Below are 22,832 nucleotides of genomic sequence, written 5' to 3' on the forward strand. Positions count from 1 at the left end.
CTCTTGGCCGCTCAGCCTCCTTAGATCACTCCTCCCCACAATGACCAGGAGTCTGGCTCACCTTCCAGATGCCTGAGAAGGTGCTGGTTCAGTGTCCTTCCTGCCCCAGAAAGAGCCGTTTGCCTAATTAAAGCAATCGCTACCCCTTTTCGACTAGAGGACAAAAGCGGTCTGATAAGACAGCTCTAATTTTTCTCTTTCATTCTCTTGCGAATGTTTCACACTTTCTGCACAGAGAGGGCCCTCGCAGCTCTGCAAGCAGATTTGGGAACATGCTGGATGGGTCCCCTCCAGTCAGAGATGACAGCATCAGCCTGGATGTGTCGTTTTAGACGGATGTGTGTGCTTTAGGGAATAAGTGATTTGTATTTGAGAGAAATCACTCAGTGGCAAGTGACGGGAACTCCTCCATCAGTGTGCTCAGAGCGGTTCGATATTTTAGGGACACGAAGGCAAATAAGGGACCAGAAAACATGAACAGGGGAATAATTTAGAGCCTTCTGTCACTGTTTAGGAACAGTGACACTAAAAATTGTGTTCTAATGTTAAAGATATTGAAAATGTAAGAAATACTCAGAAATCGAAGTCCCATTGAGAAGAATAAATTGGGATTCTGATAATTGATTCCCATAATATTAAAAATAATAAGACCTTTGCTATATTTGCACATCAGCAGATTAATAACAGAGGTTTTCTTTCACAGGCCCACCAAGAGTCCCCAGAGGCACCTGGTGGGGGATTTGAGCATTAGATGAGATGAGAAGGGGCCCACAGAGCAGGGTGCGGAAATCAGAGATCTGAAAATGATGGCCGTGGATGGCTAACTACTTCCATGTCTTCATTTTCCCCTACCTTCTTCCACTCTTCTTAAAGACTCATGATATTTTGTCTGGGTCATATTTTTATTTCCCCCTCCATGTTGATGACATCAATTAAGAAGCCTTGTGGCTGTTTCTCATCACTTCCCAATTTCTGCCTTTCCCCCAAATTCTTTGGGTTGCTTTTTCCTCATGATAGTCCTACGTGTGCTTGCTCCTTCCCCCACCACACATGCACACCCGGGGTTAATGGAGTGTATAACTGCTGATATGCACAATGAACCACGATTTATTTCTTTATTAAGTGAAGGAAACATTTCAGAGGCTAAACAGCTAAACTGAAGGAACATGTATACACTAAACTTTAAATGTGATCTAATTAGAAAGCAGTTTATGAAATATAGTCTCTGACATGTGTAGGTGATTTTCATTTTCTAATTTAAATTTATTTGAGTAGTTAATACATTCATGATTTTTAAAATCACATGATTCAAACAAGTTATAACTGAAACGTCTTATTCCCACTCCTCTTCCAGACCCCACCCCTATTTCTGCTTCCTACAGGTACTCAGTTTTAGTCTTTAAACTAAATATATTTGTATTGATTTCAGAGAGAGAGGGAGAGGGAGAGAGAAAGAGATACATCAGTGAGAGAGAGAACCATCGATCGGCTACCTTCTGAACATCCCCCATTGGGGACCGAGCCTGTATCCCAGGCATGTGCCCTGACCAGAAATCTAACCCGCAACCTCCTGGTTCATAGGTTGATACTCAACCACTGAGCCACGCTGGCTGGGAAGTTTTAGTTTTGTTATGAGTCTTCCCAGGGTGTCTTTATAAGAAAATAAACAAATGAGGATATATAGTTATTTCACCAAAGTCAGTGTAATATAAATACTATTGAACACAAATTGCTTTTCAATTTGCTCTTTTTCTCACTTAATATATCCCGGAGGCCTTTACATGTTAGTGCCCCCACAGCTTCCATGTTTGGAGGGTTGAGGTTGCTGCATGGTATTCCAGTGTACAGATACATGGGTGGATTTGACAAATCCCTGACTGATGGATTTTTTTGTTGTTTCCAGTCTTTTGCCATTAGAATAATGCCACACTGGCCTATGTAATCATGTTCAGCTATGGCTGTCCGCAAATTTTTTCAAAAGTCAGATTTCTGGGTCAAAGAGAAGTGCATTTGTAATGTTGAATGATCATGACAACTTGTCTTTCATAAGTTGTACTTTTTCACTCCCATCAACATTATTGGGGAATGATTCTTTCCCCACACTTTGGCCGACAGGGTGTGTTTTCAGACTTTTGGAATTTGGCCAATGCATAGATGCTAAAATGCCATCTCAGTATAGTTTACTTCCCTTCTCATTGTGAATGAAGTTAAGAATATTTTCTTATGTTTACTAACCACTGTCTTCCCTTCACTGTAAACTGTCTTTTTGTGCCCTTGGTCATTTTTCTACAAATTTGTTTGTTTTCCCCTACCTGTCATCTGTAATATAGGTTGCAAATACATCTTCCCAGCTAGTCATTCATTTTGTTGTCTTTATTCCATCTGATTTCATTTCACTTTTCCTTTTCCTTTTTTTTTTTTTTGAGAAAATTGGTAACCTGCTTTGCACAGCATTGTGCAACTATAAACATTACCTGCAGAGAGTCTTAATCAGTGGGGAAATCACAGTGGTTTCATGAGTTTACAAATTTTAACAACACATTACAAACTCCCTTACTGTTATAAATGTATACAGATATGAAAAAATAAGAAAACTAACAATGTATTTAGTCCACTTGGCATTAGAAACATTTAATTTCTTTGTGAAAATCTTGTCCAGAGTAGTTGAAAAATGCTTGTACCTTCTTTGTGTTGTACACAGTGAGCATCTTTCCTATGCATTGGTGAACTGTCACACCTCCTTCAAAGTTCGGGTCAACTGCCAGTATTTTATTCTTGGATTTTCAGTGTCATGAAATATCTCAAAGAGTTCTTATAATGTGAGGTTTTTGGCTGGCATACCTCCTCTGGGCCACCTTCATCCCTTTTGTCATAACCACTTTCCTCATTTATTTAGATCAAGTTCACCTTCACTCTGACTGCATTTGCCTCTCGAATGGGGCAACATTCCCATGGTCAATTATTGCTTCTATAAATCCATTTACATTGAATTCAAACTTCACTCCCACTGTTACCACTTTTAGGTGTGTTTTTTTCTGTACTTTTACCATTTTTGGCCAATTCCCTTTTAATTATCCTTTGTAAAATATCACATGGGCATATCACTGAGAGACTTTGCTGTCTGTACATGAACTGAATAACAGATGTGCAATGATCAGTCACCATTACATTTTGAGATGATTGATCATTGATCATGGTGAACATCAATTATTCTGGTAGAGGTATCTGAACTGAAGAGCTAGCCTCAGAGTTTATACTTTATGCCATTACTCACAGTTAAAACACTGTTAACTGGCATTTGAATCTTGGTTTTGGAGGACAGGCATTACTAAACTGTAGTAACTTAAGTTTGTATATATCAGAAACATGCAAAGCAAGAACTGCCGGTATGGAAAAGCACAAAGAGTAATATGACAAACAACTGCACACTCATCTCCGAGCTTTGGCAGTTATTAACAATCCTTTATATATGCTTTAAGTACTTTAGTAAAGGAAATAGATCATTACAAATAAGGCTGAAGTCCTTCTTTGCCCCCACCTCCCATCCTGTTCACTTCGTAATCTCCCAACTCACGTATCATCACTTCTCTCTCTCTCTCTCTCTCTCTCTCTCTCTCTCTCTCTCTCACACACACACACACACATTTCTATCTACACATATAAAAATCTCAATGAGAAATATGTAGTATTTAGGGTGTACTTTTAAATTTGCATCGTAATTGTTTTTCTTTGATTGTGCTTTGCTTTTTGTATTCTTATTTACTTCTTGAATTAATAAAAATATTCTGTGCATCTCTTTTTCTCCACCCCAGTTTAGAAGTAATTTTCTATTTCATCCTATTTCTATTTAATTAGTGAAATAATATTTTAAAAGATGGATAGTTATATAGAGAAAGATGACATATATTTATATATTAAAACATATATACATATATCCACATACATATCTATCTGTCTATCTATATACATATACATATATATCCACATATAGATATGGATATATATGGATATGAATATTATAGAGTGATGACCTGCTCTTGTTAAGAATTCTGGGAACTTCCCTGCTTCCCTCCATGAAAATAGCCGAAGTCCAGAGATACCCATGTGGGTTTTGTCATATTTCTGTAGCCATCTTTCTGATACATGTAACAACCATTCCTGTTTGGCTTCCAGGTTCATTCAGGAAGTTGAGCATGCCTTGGGACTTGGGCCAGCCAAACAGTGTCCTCTCCGAGAGTTCCTCACTGTGTACATCAAAAACATCTTTCTCAATCAAGTCTTGGCTGAGATCAACAAGGAGATTGAAGGAGTCACGAAAACATCGGACCCCCTGAAGATCCTGGCCAACGCGGACACCATGAAGGTGCTGGGCGTGCAGCGCCCTCTGCTGCAGGTAAGGCTATGCTTTGAACTTAATGTTTGTCAACAGTTCTCATGGCCTTCGCAAGAGTCTCAAATTAAAAAACAGAAGAAGAATTGCCATCTGTTTTTATATTCACCGGAGACAAAACAAGAGGAAATAAATTAAATAGGTACTAAGGACATTTAGGACTAATATAGAGATAATGGAAATTCCTTAGGATCTTTAAGAAAAATGTGGATAGCTTTGAATATGGTAGAACGCACATCTCATTAACATGCAGGCAAGGTCTCCTTATTTGCCTGGAATTTGCCCTTGCTGGGACTTACAGGAAGGAAATCACCCTGCCTAACAGATGCCCACCGAAACCCCCGTACCCATCCATTGGAGGACAGATGCTGTTAAGGGCTTGGCCAGCTCACAATGAACTTGAACCTACCAGCAAACTGGCTTTTCAAAGTCATACCATTTCGATTTAAGTGATGGTCTTGTTAATATTGAAACTTTTACTTTAACTATATAAATAAATGGTTTCTGGGCAACAGACATAAAATAATTTCTCAGTAGATATGTGGATTCATAGGCTTGAGGTATTTATTTTGTATCCATTTTATCCGGGGACATAAAGACAAATATAAAACTAAAAGAAAATAGTATGAGTTTAAATTATGGCTGTACATTGATTGCTATTACAGTTGTAATTGAAATGGAATCTTCCTGGCGTTTTTTCACTTAAGAGAGAAAAATGTTTCTTCATTTTTTACCCAAGTTGCTTGATATGAGGATATCTGCAAATATGGAAGGCTCTCGCTCTTCAAAGAGAGTACCAGTGGAAGGAAGCTACAGTTGCTTTAATGGCTGCCCTTACCCACCTTTGTGTATAGCTTTCTTGATTTTTCCTTCTGTGCACATTAGAATTGATAGCAATGCTGAGCCTTTCATAGGTAGTGTCCTAGATAGGAGCATTCTCGTTTATGAGCAGACTCTTCCATGGTGTTGAGAAAATTGAGTAGCGACATTTGCTTCTCCCAGAACTTGAATTATAGCATCACCCCGAGGAGTGGGTTTATTCAGATTGTCGGGGTCTGTGTGAGATGTTTCCCGGTGAGGAATGTGTACTGAGCATGGCCTAGAGAAGGGAGAATCACAGAGGCTGGATGGCTCTTCCACTGGCTCTGTGCAGGGCTGGGACCTTCTCCTCCTTGAGTCTCAGTTCAAATGTCACCTCCAGGAAGAAGCTTTTCCTGACTGTCCCACCTAAGTACGTCCCCTTCTCTGGTTATTCTCCATTCTCCCCTCCTCCATTCATGTCCCCAATCCATTCTCAACACGAAAGTCAAACTCTGTGGACGATATCACCAAAGCTCCCTTGCCAGGGGCTCGGGATCAGGTTGTACCAATAGGAAGCACTAGCAGCAGGTAGGAGGGTGGGAGGAGGAGGTTGGGTTATTTCTTATCTCCTTCCTCTCCACGCTGCATCATGGTGCTGGCTGTGGGCACATCCCTCGGCAGCAGTCCTGCCCAGTGACCCTTCCTCCAGAGCTGCAGCTCTCAGTGGACTCTGACTGCAGCCTTTCTTCTCCTTGCCTTTGATCACTGCTCTCTGCCATTGCTAGTTTCTGGTACCAGGACAGCTCTTGTTGCTTCTGTCAGTGCTGCCCATACCCCTGGGAGTATCTCCTCTTTAATATTTCTTCATTTGAATCATCTGAATGGAATTCTCTTTTTTGTTATGATCCCAAATAGATTTCCCCAGCTAGTCACTATTTTAACACTTTGACTTTGTTTTTTCCTTCTTAACACAACAACTGTAATTATTATTTCATTTATTTTCTAACTTGTTTATTTTTGTCTTTTCCAACTACAATGTAAGTTCTAAAAGCCTAATACAGTACCAGGCGGCAGGAAGGCACTCAATAAATAATTTACTGAATGAATGCATACAAGCATGGATAGATGGAGGGTGGGAGGTGGATAGACACAGAGAATAAGTTTTGAGATTCATAAATAATTGCAGAGTTGGGGGAAAAGATAAGAAATAGAGACTGACACAGACTTGTTAATATTTTTTGTTGTTGTTTGACATCAACTTCCTCTCTGTCAGGACACCTCTCAGCATCTGTGCCCCTACAGTGCCACGCTCTCTGCTGTACAGAGCACCTTCGGTGTGCTTGGTGTACTGAATTTAAATGACATTTACAGCAAGGTCCCTAGAGTGAGTCTGTGAACTAAAGATGCTGGCTTATTAAACATTACCGTTTTCGGCTCGAGTGGCAAAGACACATTCAGACTCATAACTAGTTGACTGCTATCTGGGCCATGTCAGGGCCACTCACTGAATTACATCTCTGGGCAGTCTCCCCATATGCTTGTCAAATCCCTCCCAACCTCATCACCAGCCCTTTGCACATGTCACTATGCCTCTTAAATGTTGTGTGGTTTTCCCTCTCCTTCCTTAAATCAGTAACTCCATTCATTCTGAGGCCAGATAAGAACTCCAATTTGACCTGTTCTCTCTTTGACCTAGTCACAGTGTGGTAATTTCGTTTGAGTGAGTGAGTCTTGAAACTAGGCCATTCATGTTAGTAATCTCCAAATTTGTTTTTACAGCCAAAACACTCGCTTTCTTATTTGGTTGTTTCTTATTTGGTTGTTTTGTTGCCCTCTCTTTCTTGATAAAATTTTTATTTTATGAGAATGCAAAATCATTAGGCCATATTAATAAATTTGTTTCATAGTCTCAGATTTAGGAGATTTAGGAAGGAAATGGAGTGATGGTTATTCTCCTTTCGGATCTTGAGCTTTTGTCTTGCTTTAAAATGACCGTAAATTGTTTTCTAACAAAATTTCCCAAGCTCAAGTTTCAATATTTCTCAAATGCTTCTCTGTCACCTGGATATTGTGATCCCCAGCCAATTGTAGGTGACGAATCTGAAGAAAAAGTAAGAAATAATTTTGAAAATTTTAAGCTGAGTTTCCAAAACAGCTGTCAAGAAGGGAGCTTGGGGAAATCTGTGCATGTGTGAAAAAATGCAGGTGGGTGAAGCATTCAGTTACATGAAGTTCTAAAATGTCCTTCAAAGTCGCTCCGTCTGTTAGACTGTGGTTTGGTTGCCCAGCATCAGGCAGCACCAGCCCAGCTGGGTCTCAGGGTGCGTGGAGGACAGCTTCCCGGGGCTGCTGTCACCTGTGATGTGGTGCAGGAACCCCGGACACTGCCCTCCCCTCTGGAATGACATCTGGGTAGCACAGAGAGTCCATTACAGGGGCAGTTTCCATGGGCAATCGTGTGCCCTCACATGGTGATTTCACTTTCTTGGCACCGAATTCATAGAAGGGAAGGAAGCAATAGAAGGGAAGAGATTACAAGCACCACTTTATAGGTGAAACAACTGTTCAAGTGTTGCCCCAAAATGATACAGAGCACAGTACCAGTAGTAATAGAAGTAGCAGTAATAGTAATAGTTGTAGACAGTAGCAATGATCACAGCTAACACTTTAATAGCATTTACTGTGAGCCAGACACTATCCTGAGTGCTTTATGTTTTGACTTGTGTTTTCTGTATATGGGCAACAGCTTTGTGGGGAGGAAACTAAGAAACAGTGGAATTCAATGGCTTGCCCTTGGTCACATAGCGTGCAAGTGCTAGGACTGTACTGCAAACCCAGGAGCCTAACCCTGGAGGCCACGCTCTGAATGAGTTCTGCCCAAAGCCGAGCCTGAGGAGCAAGCTTGTCTGCCAGCTGTTTGCTCCTCATCTGCCTGGAGACCACAGAGCTGAAAATAAACCTTTAGAGCCCCGCCCCTTAAAGCAGTTATCACTGTCCGTTGGCTCTAATAATAAAAGTCAGGACTTGTGTTTTGTATACCTTTCTGTGGCATTTTTTTTTTCATTTCTTTTTTTTCCAATTAATTATTTCTATTGTATTTTATAAAAGTGTCAATGTACAGCAGGTGGGGGGCTGGGCTCTCACCATAGTTAGGGCCACAGTGCTCTAAACCCCTTATTTCCTATATTGTCTCACAGAGAAGTGAAAGCACAGAACCAGCCATCTCTGGCCTCTGTGCCCACAGTGTGGCTCAGATATTAGTTGCAGGTGGTTCTCTCCTAAATTCCTAGCTCTGGAACAGTGTCTGCTACCAAGATGCTCACTAGTGAATAAATGGATGACTGAGTGACAAGGAGAGAATTAATGGCAGCTTCCTTGGTAAAAGGACATGTGTGTGCATGCTTTCTCCTCGTGGTGTAAGATTTGTGGTCTTGGGTTGAAGATTATGGGCAATGCTTACATTAAAATGTCATCGTTCTCAAGCCTCGAATGTTGTCCGTCTGAAGGCAGGATTGAATATACCTCATGCTCTCACCATCTGAGATTTCGCTTTTTAAAAAATGGCTTCCACATGGTGCACAGCAAAGCCTGATGCTTCAAAATAAGGAAATCCCTTAAGACATTCCTCATTTCTCCTGAGTCAGAGCTCCTAGCCTTCGCACCTGGAGCTATAGAAACAGTCAATTGAAGTGGATGCCCTCTTATGCCTTCTCTGCCTACAGGAGTCTACAAATTGCTCACACCTGAGACCCAGGAAACAGCCACTCAGTTCCCTACTTACTATTGGTTTGGAGGCATCATTTAATTTATTGCTTCCTTAGTGTCTCCATCCAAAAAGGGCAAGGGCACTAATGCTTAAGGTGTTTACCTTTTACCTGTCACAATGCTGCATGGGCATCTGAATGCTTGAACGAAGGTACCAGTTTTCTCCCTGCCCCCTGATGGAATATGCTTTACCCTTGCTACCTAGAGAGGGTCCGTGGACAAGAACGTCAGACCTCTGAGTCAGAATCTGCATTTGGACGGCCTCACCGGGGTATTTGCATGCATGTTAGAGTTGGAGAAGCGTGGCCGGTGCCAGGGTAGCACCAAGTGTGGTCCAGGGACTGTCAGCATCAGCATCTCCCGAGCCCGGAGAGATGCAAGTCCCTGCACCTCACTCCACTCTGGGCTGGCGCCAAGGAAGCCTTGCTCTAACCAGCCTCCCAGGTGACTTTGATGGAGAGTAAAGTTCTAGAAGCCCTTCCTTATATAATACCCCCACACCCAGCTGGTGGTTTCGCTCTTAGCTTTGTGGAGAGCAGTAGTCACTTAAACGATTCAGCTTTGTTTCATACAGGCCCAGAAATGTAAAAACAATATTTACTGTGGCAGCAGAAGCTGCTTCCTAGTCTAGCACATTGCTGAATTTTTCAAAGTTCTTTCCAAACACAGGATGAGCCTACGTTTCCTGGCTCATGCAGAGGCGGCTTTCTATGTTTAGGCTCAAATTCCTGCAAAAAAAAAAAAAACATACCAGTAAGCTGTGCAAGTAAAACTTGTAGGTGATCACTCAAAAGATTTAAAGCATATTTTCATTTTCCTCGATGCCCCAGTATTGGTCAGGTTCCCTCTGAGGAGTGAAGTGGTTATAGTCAGCCCGCAAACACCACACTCTCTTCCTTAGCCAGTCGCACTGCCCACTGGTACCCGAGGGTTTAGAGCAGTGATTCTCAACGACAGTGCCTGTTAGAACAGCCCAGGAGCATCCTGCAACATCACTGCTCTGACCCCACCCCAGAGAAGGGGGCCTGGGCATTCGAGTTTTGTAAGGTGCAGCAAGGATTAGTGCCACTGGCCTGGATCTGTCTTTGCCAGAGAATCTATTACTGCCCGAGAGGAAGCATATGAAAATTATAGTCCAGGCATCTTTAATTCAGTTGGGCTTATAAGAGTGGGCTCTCTGATCCTTGAACCAAGCTGGGTACCTAAGCCTTCGAAGCAGATACAGATGGCTTTAAATCCCAACATTGCAGTTGAAAACTTTGTGGCCAGGACCAAAGTGCTAGCCGTTCTGCACCTGTTTCCTCCTTATAAAGCAAGAATAGTAAATGTGCCACCGGAGCACAGGGGTCACCTCTAATGACCAAGTGGAACGATGACTGTAAACCATGTCTCCTTCCCTCCACACATCACAGGTGAATCCCAGCATTGGCTGCTCCGATACATGTTCCCTGCCTGCTCCTTCCCTCTCACCTGTACAGACCTCTGGCTCCTGCCCCCATCCTTGCCATCCCTGCCCACATTTCAGCGTGTCTCCTCTCTGTGCCACCGTGCTGTCTACCCACTCCAGTTCTTCGTACGCTGGTACCCACCTGGTAGCCTCTGCCTCCGGCCTCGCACTGCCCTGTGTGGCAGCAAGATGATACTATGTCACCTCCTTTCTCTGTTCCTGGCGTTTTTCTGCAGACCATTTATTAGCAGCAACAGTAGCGCGCGGGGTTAATGACCAATAAAGCCAGTGTGTTCATTTACTGGGGCTGCCATCCGAATTACCACAACCTTGGTGGCTTAAAACAGTGGAGATACATCTTCCAGTTCCCATACCAAATTTCCAGGGGCCACATTCCCCCCGAGGCTCTAGAGGAGGACCTTGCCTCACCCACCTCTGGTCATCCTGGCGATTCTTGGCTTCTGGCAACGGGACTCTGATCTGCCTCCATTGTAACCTGGTCTTCTCATCTGTGTCTCCATTTGTCCTTTTCTGGCTTTTACGAGGACACTGTCATTGGATTTAGGGCCCGCCCTAGGCCAGCATGATCTCATCTCAGTCCTTAATTATATCTGCAAAGACCCTGTATCCTAGAAGGGTCACACCGAGGGTCTGTGTGGGAATTTATTTGGGGGCAGGCACTGCTTAACCTACTACGGCTAATTGGAAGCAAGTTATATAGAACACAATATATTCAGTCTGCTATATTTGCCTTGAATACCCTCTGGCAGGAAGCAGTGTTAGGCAACAGGGTCAGGATGGTCTAAATTCTAGGCATCAACAAGGTTCCAAATGAATGTTGAGTAGGCCTAGTGATTGCTGGAGCAGGGCTTAAACCTCCTTGAAGGTTGGTAGACACATCTGCTCACAGTGTGATGATGAGCTAGAGATAATTACACTGATGCCCAAACCCGATCTCTCTCCGGCTGAGATGAGGTACCGCCAGTCCTCTTTCTGGGGTCCCAAGGAGGTGTGGCCAGCAACAATAGCAGATTGTTTTCATCACATCAGGTTATGTTAATGTGAAAAATGTGGCATTTGAATGATATTTGTATCACGGCCAGTTGTTGCCGTTCCACTGTGGTACAGAACAGATTCAGCTTTTATTAGCGTAACCAGATTAGTGAATTTTAAGGGATGCTGGGAGTCATGATGCGAATCATTAAGTTGAAAACAGAGCTGATCGATTGATCCCCCCAGTCCCTCCATAGCTCTGAGAGGAGGTGCTAATGGTCTCACTGTACTAAAATAATTCTTAGAATCAAGATGCGTTAGGGTCTAATTTGATTCTTCAGTGTCTAGACCTAAAGAAATACCACAGTTTGCATTTTGATTTTCTTTGAATTTTACTCTTATTATTTTATTTTACTCGCTGCTGATATTGTTTGGCCTCTTCATGACAAGTAAGGGCCTCAAATAACCAACCCCTGGTGGCCACGTTGGGGTTACCCAGGAAGGTGAAGGAGAAAATGCCCTCATCCTGTCTTGATTGTTGTCATCGTGGCTTTCAGCACTCACCTATGCTCACTGCTGAGGCAGCCGAGCAAATTTACTATTTCATGACTGATGGGACTTTGGGGATTTTAAAACATTCATCTCCATCTTCAAATTGTCTTATTTAGTTGTTATCTTTGTATTATTAATTCTGTTACTGGGTCAATACATTTTAATGTTTGTAGAATTTCTGTTGTGATTCTTTATAGCCTTTCAGAAAAATAACTGATGCATCGTGGCCTGGTAGGGAAAGCATTTAAAACAGGGACCTGGTCTCCTAGTCAGCTTAGTGACAATAGACAAACCCAAGCCACTTACCTGCCCTGAGCTTCATTTCCTTTATAGCAGGAGTGGGAACGTGAGGCCCGAGGGCCATATAAGGCCCACGAAATCATTTGGTCTGGGCCCTGCCAAGGCATTAGGGGTGAGTAAATGAAATGTTTGACCAAATATAGCAGGCTAATTTTTAAGTTGATATTTTGTATGGCCCTTGGCAGAAAAAAGGTTCCCCACCCCTGATCTATAAAGCGAAAGTGATGCTGGCTCAAGTCCCTCAAAGACCAAAGAGAAATGTACGTGGGACCATGTGTTCAGCAGTGCCTTATGAACTGCTCAACATATCGAGTTGTTTTATAGTTGCTGCTATTAGTCCACATGCCCATGTGATCACATCGCTCAGGAAATCCACTAGCATTAAAGGGAGGGGATGCTAAGAAAACACCTGCAGACATGGCCAGTGTTTCCCATTCACTGGCTGCACTGGTGTTTACCAAGTTTGTTTAGATAACCAGGATTAGATAACCAGGGTAAGAACCTGGCAATATTTTTCTACAGTTGATTTTGAAAATATTTTAAATACCTAAAAAGGGTGAAGAAAATTATTCAGTGAACACCACTCACCATCTAGATCAGCGGTTCTCAACCTGTGGATCGCAACCCCTTTGGCGGTCGAACGACCCTTTCACAGGGGTCGCCTAAGACCATCCTGCATATCAGATATTTACATTACGATTCATAACAGTAGCAACATTACAGTTATGAAGTAGCAACGAAAATAATTTTATGGTTGGGTCACAACATGAGGAACTGTATCTAAAGGGCCAGAAGGTTGAAAACCACTGATCTAGATCCTATAATGAATACTTTGCTGTATTTGTTTCAGAGTGAACAAACTTGGTCATCTTGATTCTTCACTAGCCATCCCAGATATGAATTTCCAATCATTCCCTAAGCTCTTTACCGTGGTGGTATTCATAGGTTTTTAATATCTTTCTTAGAAAATCTGAACATAAAGAGAAATGAATTAAGTGGGAAAGCAGTTGCTTTGTTAAAAGAATGTCCAATCTCTAAAAGTACCCATTCAAACGTTTCCTTTAAATAAGTGTCAGAGAACAGCAAATTGGCCGGCTCATGCTTGTGACCAATCTGTCAGTAGTGCCTCTATTGGTGTAACACTGCCAGGGAGCAGGTCTGCATGGCTGTTGAGGAAGGAGGCTGTGATGTGAGCAGGTGAGAGATGACTTTTCATACAAGAGGAATAGGCACACAGTAGATCAACTTGCATTTTACAAATATCTTTGTAGTCTTATTTCTGGATGAAAAAGAAATAGGGTCTTGTCTGGTTGGCTGCTTTTCTTAGAGAAGGTGCTGGTTAACTAGATTTCTATAAGTAGCTTTCTGCACAGCAAGGAGAGAGAAAAACTTATGTATACAGGGTGTCCCCAAAAGTGTATACACACTTTAATAACTGATAATTCTAAAAAAGAAATGTATTTTAATAAACACTGTCTTTATAATTATTCAACATGTGTGTATACATTTGTGGGAGCACCCTGTCTATACATACAGGGTGGGGCAAAAGTAGGTTCATAGTTGTGAATATATGAACAGTTTATTCTTATATTATTATTTATTCATTATTATATTATATTCTACACAAACAACTATAAACCTACTTTTGCTCCACCGTGTGTGTGTGTTACATACTAACTTCTGTACAGTATAGTACAGCTAAGCTTTTGGAGTAAGTACAGAGGAGCTAGGAAGGAAGAAATGTTTTTCTTTTGTCACAGAAAGTCATCTGCAACCAGCCTCCTATGTTGTATGAGACCCATTCATAATCTCAGAGTTTATGTCTTTTGAAGTCAATTATAATTCTAAATGTCCTTCGTCTTTCTTAATGTGTTTGGAACAGATTTTGAATTAGATGCAACTTTTCAAGAATTCACTTATTATGTCTGTTTAAGGTCAGTTTAAGAAGCAGCAGCTGGAATAGAGGGCTTTTTCCAGGCAGGTGGAGAGTGGTGAGGGACTCCTGAGAGAGAAGTAATCTCAGTAGTGACACTTGTTTACCAGCTCCACTTGGTACTAGGAACCGTGTGAGCAGCTGGCCATTTCAGAATGACGTCAGTACAGGGACAAGCCTGGGTTTCAACGAGGCCTCTGAATTGACTTTCGCTCTCAGAAAAGGTAGGCCCACTGGTGACCATCTTAGTCGTCACCTCCACTGTACTAAGAAACAGGGCTCATGTGTGGTGAGCATGTTGAGACCTTGATTGGCTGCTGTCTGTTTGCATCCTGCCTGGGCCCCTCCTTGGTGGAGCCGCAGGAGAGAAGGTAGTGACTTATGACAGGTAGTGACTTAGACCTGCTGACAGGGACCCAACTGCATTAACACTCTGTTGCTCAGCTCTTTAGAATCGCCTTTGCCTGAAATACACTGGACTTTACTTGCTAACAAAGGCATCTTCAGATTTATTTCTTTTCCTTAAACACTAGAGAAGAGGAAGAACGTCCCATCAAAAGATACCAAGAAGAGAGAAAAGGCTGGCTCGACAGCTGAGCAAATGATAGTTATCACTCCTGGGAGCAGCGGGACTGCTGACCTGGCGAGATGACTGCTCGGAGCCGGATGAGCGCAGACAGAGAACTGCTGTTCTTGGGCGTTTTTGAAGTTCTTATCATAAGTAATTTTTGTCCTGTCTGGATGTTGCAGCTCCGGCTTAGAGATGTTCTAGTGAGAAAACAGAGAGAGAGAGAAACAAGACTCTCAGTTTGAAAGTTAAATGCCCCTTTAAGATTAACTGTTCAAATAAAGCAGCTGCTTTTCTTCATGCTGTGTGAGGATCCTGTCCTACTCAGACACTTTATCTTAGCGCACATGCTAAGTCTGATGCATCTGCTATAGCGAGAGGGACACGACACAGATGAGCAATTTCCACAGTTAAAATTCCAATGGTACAACTAAATGATAAATATTGACTTATTAAACACCTACTTTGTCCTATCACTAGACAAGGACATGTGGAGCTAAAGAAGAAATGTAAAGTATAATTCCCATTTCTCAGGAGTTTCCCATTTAATTAGGAAATCAGAAGAATTGCAGTTTAAGAATCGAGGAGAGAGACCACTGTGGGCTAGAGGACTCAAGAGAGACTCTAGACAAGAGGCAGGTCCTGAACTGGGCATTGTCCGATGTGTGGGAATGGAGACAGCAGAGGACACAGCGACCCAAACAAGGGACATAACGTAGCAAAGACGCAGAAGGTGTGTTCCTGAGAGAGTGGGGTTAGCCTGATGAGTGGAGGAACGAATGGAGAGTGAGAAATGAGGGTCACAGGCACGGAACTCTCGAGAAGGTCTTCATTTTTGAAGTGGGAGGAGGTACAGCATGGGGGAGGGGTGTGCGTCCAGCGGATGCTCTTTGAAGGGCGAGTGGCTTTGACAGTTCACAGACTAGAGGGCAGAGAGCTGGGGCCGGAGAGGCCAGCCCAGGCAGCGACCAGTAATCCAGTTCCGAAGGGGAGACAGTTTCCTGCGAATGTTTCTCTCCAGCCCGAAGCTTGGAGTGACCTCATAGCTGCCTGAGATTTGCTCCGCTCAGCATTCGAAGTCAGTCTTTTGATCGATCGTCATAATTGGCCAAACACACCAGACAGGCTTACTTTCTGGAATAAATACTGTGCTCATAGATCTTCTTCGGGTTTCCTCTCTGAGCCTCCAGGCGAGGACTGGATGGGGCTCTTCATCACCTTTGCCCACGGAGCCGCCGTTGGCCTGCCGAAGGGTCACATTTGTTTAAAGATTAAGCTGTACCTCTCTCGTTTATTGCCTTTTCCCGTACACAGGAGCTGTCAGTTAAAGCCCTGCTTAGGGGAACACGTGGCACACAGCGAGCTCATTAATAGGTTATCTGTGTCATTATGTCCTTTTTGGATTGTGCATATTGAAAATAGTCTTTTAAGGAGAAAAAAACACACACACAAAACACCGCCTAAGCTTCCAGCTTCCCTTTCTTTTTCTTCATCATTTGTGTCTGCTTTTCCCTCCATAGTTACAGCTATTCCCCTGACGGACGGTCATATCTTTGGAGTCCAGAATACCCTGAGTATTCACTTGCAAATAGCTACAAAGTCAAACTCCGATAGTTGCACTTAAATTAGCGCCATTCAGCACCTCTCCCCACACACAGCTTCTCTGTGCCCTATTTCAGCAGCAGGAGCTTAATTGCTTCTTCCTTTTTATTCCACAAAGCGCTTTTAAATTTATTCTCCCCTTGGTCATCCCAAGGTCAAGGCTGGCTATCAGGTGCTTGCAGAAGAGCCCTGGTGACCTTGCTGTGTTTGTCCGTGGCTTCTCAGGGTTTGCCAGATGAGCAGCCCACCCTAGCAGAGGCTGCTGCAGGTTAACTTCTTACTTCTCCACCAGAAGTATCCCCTTTTCTTCAATTCTTTCAGAGCCAGAAGAAGTCTCTGACACATAGTAGGCACTCATTAGTTGATTGAATAAAAGGGAAATTGTCAGCAATCTGTTTAAGAGTGGCCTTTGGTTTACACAGCTGGTAGGGTGTGTAGAAGTGAACCTGTCTTGTTTGCCAAGGAAAGTAACATTAAATGTTTGACTTTCTTTTTAAATAAACTTATTTTTTATTTCAGAAATTTTAAATTTACAGAAAAATTACAAAGATAATACAGAGAGTCCCCATACACTGTGCACAGGTTTTCCTACTATTAGCATCTGATATTAGTGTGGTTCATTTATTACCATTGATGATCGATATTGATATTCTTGTTTATTAAATCTCACACTGTATTCAGATTACCCCTTGGTTGGTTTTCCACCTGATGTGTTTATTCTGTTCCAGGATCCACCCAGGACACCACATTGCATTTAGTTGTCTTGTCTCCTTAGATTCCTCTTGGTTGTATGAGTTCCCAGGTTTCCCCATTTTTTGAATGACCTTGAGAGTGGGTTAGGTGTGTGGTAGGATGTCCTACAATATGGCTTTGTCTGCTCTTTTTCTCATTATTTGATCTGGGAATATGTTTTGGGGAGGAAGATCCCAGGGATAGCGTGCCATTCTCATCACATCACATCAGGTGTGCACGCTGCCAACATGACTCATCACTGTCAGTGTTGACCTTGGCCCCTAGCTTTCTCCACTGCAAAATTACTCTTTCCCTCCCTCTCTCCATAGCTTGCTCTGTGGAAGGAGCAGCTATGCAGGGCCCACACACTCGGGGGCGGGCAGGTAGGCTTCGCTTCCCTGACAGCAGAGAATGTGCATTAGTTATTTGGGTTGCTTCTGCATGAGGGATGTGTCTCTTCTCCCATTTCATATTTATTCAATCATTTCTCTTTGTCAATAGGGACTCGGATTTTTATTGTTCACAGTGCGTTACAATCCACTACTACTTTATTTTGTTGCTCAGATGGTTCCAACTTTGGCCGTTGGGAGGTATTTCACTTGGCACTCTTATATCCTGTGTCCTGATGCTGGTGATTTTTAGCACTACTTTCCTGGCACCACAAGATGCTCCAAACTGTATCTGTATATTTTCTACCCAGGCCTAGAAACAGCCATTTTTCCAAGGAACTCAGTTGCTGTTATTGGAGAATAGTATTGTAACCAGGAGCTGAGACTTGCTATGCTTGTTGCTACCTCTAGGTCCTCTCAGCTGATAGAGAAAGGAAACATATTTGCATATACTAACCCTGGTATATATTCATATCTGTACATATTTCTATATGTAGCTATTTGTACCTATTTATTAAACTAAAAATGAGTTCATACTGATGTCTCCAACTCTAATGCATTACTATATCTTCAACCTCCCTCTTAACAGTGAAACACCTGCTTCCATCTTTACCATTCACTTACCTGTTCAATTCCAGCAACATGTATAACAACATCAGATTTGTTAATCCATAGGCTTGTAGGAAATGCCTTTATCAATAGGGCACGGTCCTTGTGTACAGTGTCTTTAGCCATTAGTTTTACAGACTCTACTAATTTCCAAAACTACTTGGGTTGGCACCTTTTTCTCCCACTCCTTTCCAGAAGGTACTTTTATACCTTTGTCATTCAGTTAGATGGTTTTGTCATATTCTGCACTCCATCCTGGAATCCCTTAATATCTCTCTCTCTCTCTCTCTCTCTCTCTCTGTTGTTAATCCTCACCTGAGGTTATTTTTCCATTGATTTTAGAGAGAGTGGAAGGGAGGGGGAGAGACAGAAAAAGAAACATCGATGTGAGTGACACACATCGATTGATTGCCTCCCGCACGCATCCCAATAGGGCTGGGGATCAAGCGTGCAACCGAGGTACATGCCCTTGACTGAAATTGAACCTGGGACCTTTCAGTCTGCTCTTTCCACTGAGCCAAACAAGCTAGGGCCTAAATGATTATTTTAAAACTTACATACATTAATGCTCATTCTTTGTGCTTTAAAGTTTTCTGGGCTTAGACAAATACATAATGTCATGTATTTACCATTACAATGCCCTACAAAATGGTTGTTTTTTTTACCAACCCTCAAATTTCCAATAATTTATCTATTCACCCTTTCTGGCTTCTCTCCACACAAGTCTGGCAATTACTAATTATCTTGCCTTTTCTATAATTTTTCTTTATCTAAAATTCATATAATTGGAATCATGCAGTATTTAGCTTTTTCAGACTGGCTTTTTTAAATTAGCCGTGTGCATAAGATTCATCCTTGGCTTTTCATCACTGAATAACATCCCATGGTATGGATTGTGGGTGTGTCATGAGGCACAGATGTATCACATTTGTTTATCCACTCACATATTGAAGGACATCTTAGTTGCTTCCATTTAGGATGTAAACATCTGAGTATATGTTTCTTTGCAGTCATAAGTTTTCAAGTCAGTAGGATATGATTTTAGCTGTGTGCTGAGTGTGGAAGTTGTGGGGATGAATGGGGTTGTGGTGGTGGCGAGCACAGACATAAAAAAAGAAGTACATTACAGTGATGTTTCAATGAAAGTATGAACATGATGAGTAAACAGTTGTATCTAAGAAAAGGGCCAACGTAAACATAGTATAACTTGCTCTTACTCTTAGATCCTGTTTAAAAACTTACTCTTAGATCAGCCATGGGCAAACTACGGCCCGCGGGCCGGATCTGGCCCGTTTGAAATGAATAAAACTAAAAAAAAAAAAAAAAGACTGTACCCTTTTATGTAATGATGTTTACTTTGAATTTATATTAGTTCACACAAACACTCCATCCATGCTTTTGTTCCGGCCCTCCGGTCCAGTTTAAGAACCCATTGTGGCCCTCGAGTCAAAAAGTTTGCCCACCCCTGCTTAGATTCTATTTTTTAAAAGCATTTAGAATTCGAGAACCTGGTTAGGCTGTGATCAACTGAAGCTGTCTCTGTGTCCTTCATTCTTCTCAGACTCCGTCCTCACCTTTGGGAACGCCGGGACCTGCTGGGGCTGAACCCCAACACTTACCAATGTCCTTTCTACATTAGCATTCAAAGTTCTGTCATATTCCATGGTGATTTTATTTATGACTTTTATAATCTCTTGGTTAGAAGTTATGGCTGTGGTACAGGCTATTAGACTACCTTCTAGTTGTATTATGAGCTCTAAAAAAAACCACTCTTGCCCAAATTCATTGTTTTCTTGGTACCTATTTCAAATAATTACCCTTTTACTTACGGTATAGATTCCAGCATATATTGAGATGAACATTCTGTGGTTGAACTTTATTAAAAGTTTTCTTATTGCTACAGTTTATTGGTTTAATTGTCACAAGCTTAATTTAAGACATTGCATTACCTGTGGATCCATATGTCAACTGGAAATGTTGCTTCATTCCACTTGCAATTCATAATCTTGAGGAAATTAAAAAGCCTATATCAATAATTTGTTAACAGGTTGCCATGTTAAAACTAATTAAAACTTACAGCTATCTATACTAATTAAAGGGTAATATGCTAATTAAACCAGACATCCTTCTGGACAAAGCCATGTTGATGGGGGCCAAGGCAGAGTTGGTTAGGGGTGATCAGACTAGCAAGCAGAGGCAATTAGAGGCAATGAGGCAGGCAAGCAGGTGAGCAGTTAGGAGCCAGAGGTCCCAGATTGTGAGAGGGATATCTGACTGTTGGTTTAGGCCCAATCTTGGCAGTCAGACATCCCCTGAGAGGTCCCGGATTGGAGAAGGTGCAGGCTGGGCTGAGGGACACCCCCCTCCCGTGCGCAAATTTCATGCACCAAGCCTTTAGTAATAAGGATAATAATTTTATAAATGGAAAAGAATAATTGAGACAATATAGGGGTAACATCTGGACTCCATCTTGACTGAAAGAACTCCATTTTAGAGGCCTATGACTCCTCTCTTTCAGTAAAATGCCATAGTTGAAATTAACCTAACCACATCCTTAAAGGAAAGAATGTATAATGATTTCATAACATCATGTTCTGCAAGTTTTTTTAAAATCAATTAAATGATAACTAGAATGTTTGTACGAGCATTATTTTACAGGCCCTTTGAGTGATCCACTGGCCATGGAAAATATCTTATGACTACAGGATCAACCGCCACCAGAGAATAATTATTCCCAAGCCCTACACCAAGCATGTCAAACTCAAAGGCTAACATGGCCAAATAAACAAGGTTTAAGTTTATGTGGGCCACAAAAAAACAAAAGCTTCAATTTTCATAGAAACGTAAGTTTATTTCAATAGAGACATGCTGAATACAAAGGGCTGAAATAAATGAGTAATCGTTAACATAAAATAATAGAACATTTTAATAAAATTAATATTTTTTCTTGAACATTAACTTACCAGACACTGAATAACTGCACAAATAAGTGTAATGCAAATAAATCTATTTTTCTTGTTCTCCAAAAAAAATAAATAAATAAATAAATAAATAAATAAATAAAAGCATTTAGAATTCTTTTCCAGGAAAAACACTCTTTGCCTGCAACTCTACCCTCCATACCCCCAAAATGAAACCAAACTGCTGAGGACATGCTGCGCCAGCTAAGTAAAGGCCACGTGCAGGTGGCACATCTCTGGGAGAGACGCTGGGCATAGGAATGCCCTGGCAGCAGACTCCTTTAGCACTTCATGGCTCTTCTTCTTCCGGCTCAGTAGTTGGGGAGGTGGCTATGTAAGGGGGAAAATAGCTCTTGCCCGAGAGAAGAAGACAAGGCATAGGGACTCTGAGCTATTTGGAAATCTGGATTAATGGGACAAAAGAGCAAATATAATTCTTTACCAAGTCATTCTGAGCTAACAAGTAAATTTACTCTGGGATTTGGGGGTCCTCCCTCAGGGATGTCTTATAGAAGGAGCCAGACCCAAAGGAACTAGCACATGGGAAAGGAAATCCTGCTTTGTCAAGAGATAAGCTTGTCTTTCAATAAGAGTTTTTGTGTTAAGCTTCCTGGAAGAGATGCCAGGAGCCCTTTAAGAGGCCTCTTGTTTCCTCCTTGCACACTTTTGAGTGTTAAATGTCTGGATCTGCCCTACCTGGGTGGTTCAGTTGGTTGAATGTCATCCCATGCATTGAAAGGTCACTGTTCGATTCCTAGTCAGGGCACATGCCAGGTTGTAGGTTTGATCCCTGGTTAGGGTGCGTATGGGGCCAACCAAAATCTATGTGTGTTTTTTTCTCTCTCTCTCCCTCTCCCTTCCTTCTCTCTAAAATCAATAAAAACATAGTATTTTTTTTAAATGGCTGGGTCAACTGGATCCTGACTTCTACACTAGTCGAGGGTAAAGAAGGTGGAAGAGAAAAGAAAAGTGTGCTTAATGCCTGGGAGATGCATGCACAGGAGGTGGTATATACATCCTGCTGGAATGTACAGTGATCTGCATATTAGGAAAACATAACACAAGCTCAGAGGCCCGGCTGAATTAGCAAGCCCTCTTTGTTTGTAGAGGAAGTAATAGGGTGGAAGTAGAGGCAGAGGGACCACACAATCAATGCAGAAAGAACTTTCTCCTACACCCGGCATGGCAAAAATGTGTAAGGTGCAAGTGATCAGAAACTGTTTGATGTATAAAACATAAATAAGAACAAATTAAAGATTTCTCTAGGTCAAAAACAAAAACAAAAAATCAGAAATAAGTTCTAATTGTAATGTTATAATTTAGTTGGTGAATGTTTTTAATTAGTCCCTGGGTAGCTATATTTTTTAAAATCTTGCTATAGTTCATATATTTGTCTAAAATGCACTAGTTAAATATTTATGTGATTAGTTATATATTTATAATGTCTGCATTTTTTATGGAGTAGCTTTATAGTAATAATCATAAGTGACTGGATTAAAAGCTAATTTTACTCTTTCTCAACTAGATATATCTGGTGTATCTAGGGAAAACCAAGCTAATTGGCTCATGAAATTACTGACATATTCACCCCATGAATACTAACTCAGATGTAAACCTGTAACTTGGGTAAATAATTCATTGCTTTAGAGCTAGCTTAGACCAATGCAAATACTTAAGTAATGGCAAAAATTTTAGGCTTTTTCAAATTCTGCTTCCTTACTTCTTCAGATCCTTGGCATATAGCAACAGGCTGGTTTACTCACATGACAGAAATATAACCTAGCAAACAAG

The 22,832-nt window shown here is 41.7% G+C and overlaps 1 protein-coding gene across 1 annotated transcript in view; it reads left to right on the forward strand.

The window, feature by feature from the left end:
* Nucleotides 1–22,832, forward strand: part of EXOC4 (exocyst complex component 4) — a 755,478-nt gene that overhangs the window by 527,741 nt on the left and 204,905 nt on the right. The window contains exon 11 of the mRNA XM_070423919.1: nt 4,174–4,393. Coding sequence (XP_070280020.1) covers nt 4,174–4,393 — 220 coding nt within the window. The remainder of the gene's footprint in view (nt 1–4,173; nt 4,394–22,832) is intronic.

The sequence above is a fragment of the Myotis yumanensis genome, unplaced genomic scaffold (genome assembly GCF_028538775.1).
Source record: "Myotis yumanensis isolate MYYU_CA2020_CCGP unplaced genomic scaffold, mMyoYum1.0.hap1 SCAF_9, whole genome shotgun sequence".
Taxonomy (NCBI): Eukaryota; Metazoa; Chordata; class Mammalia; order Chiroptera; family Vespertilionidae; genus Myotis; species Myotis yumanensis.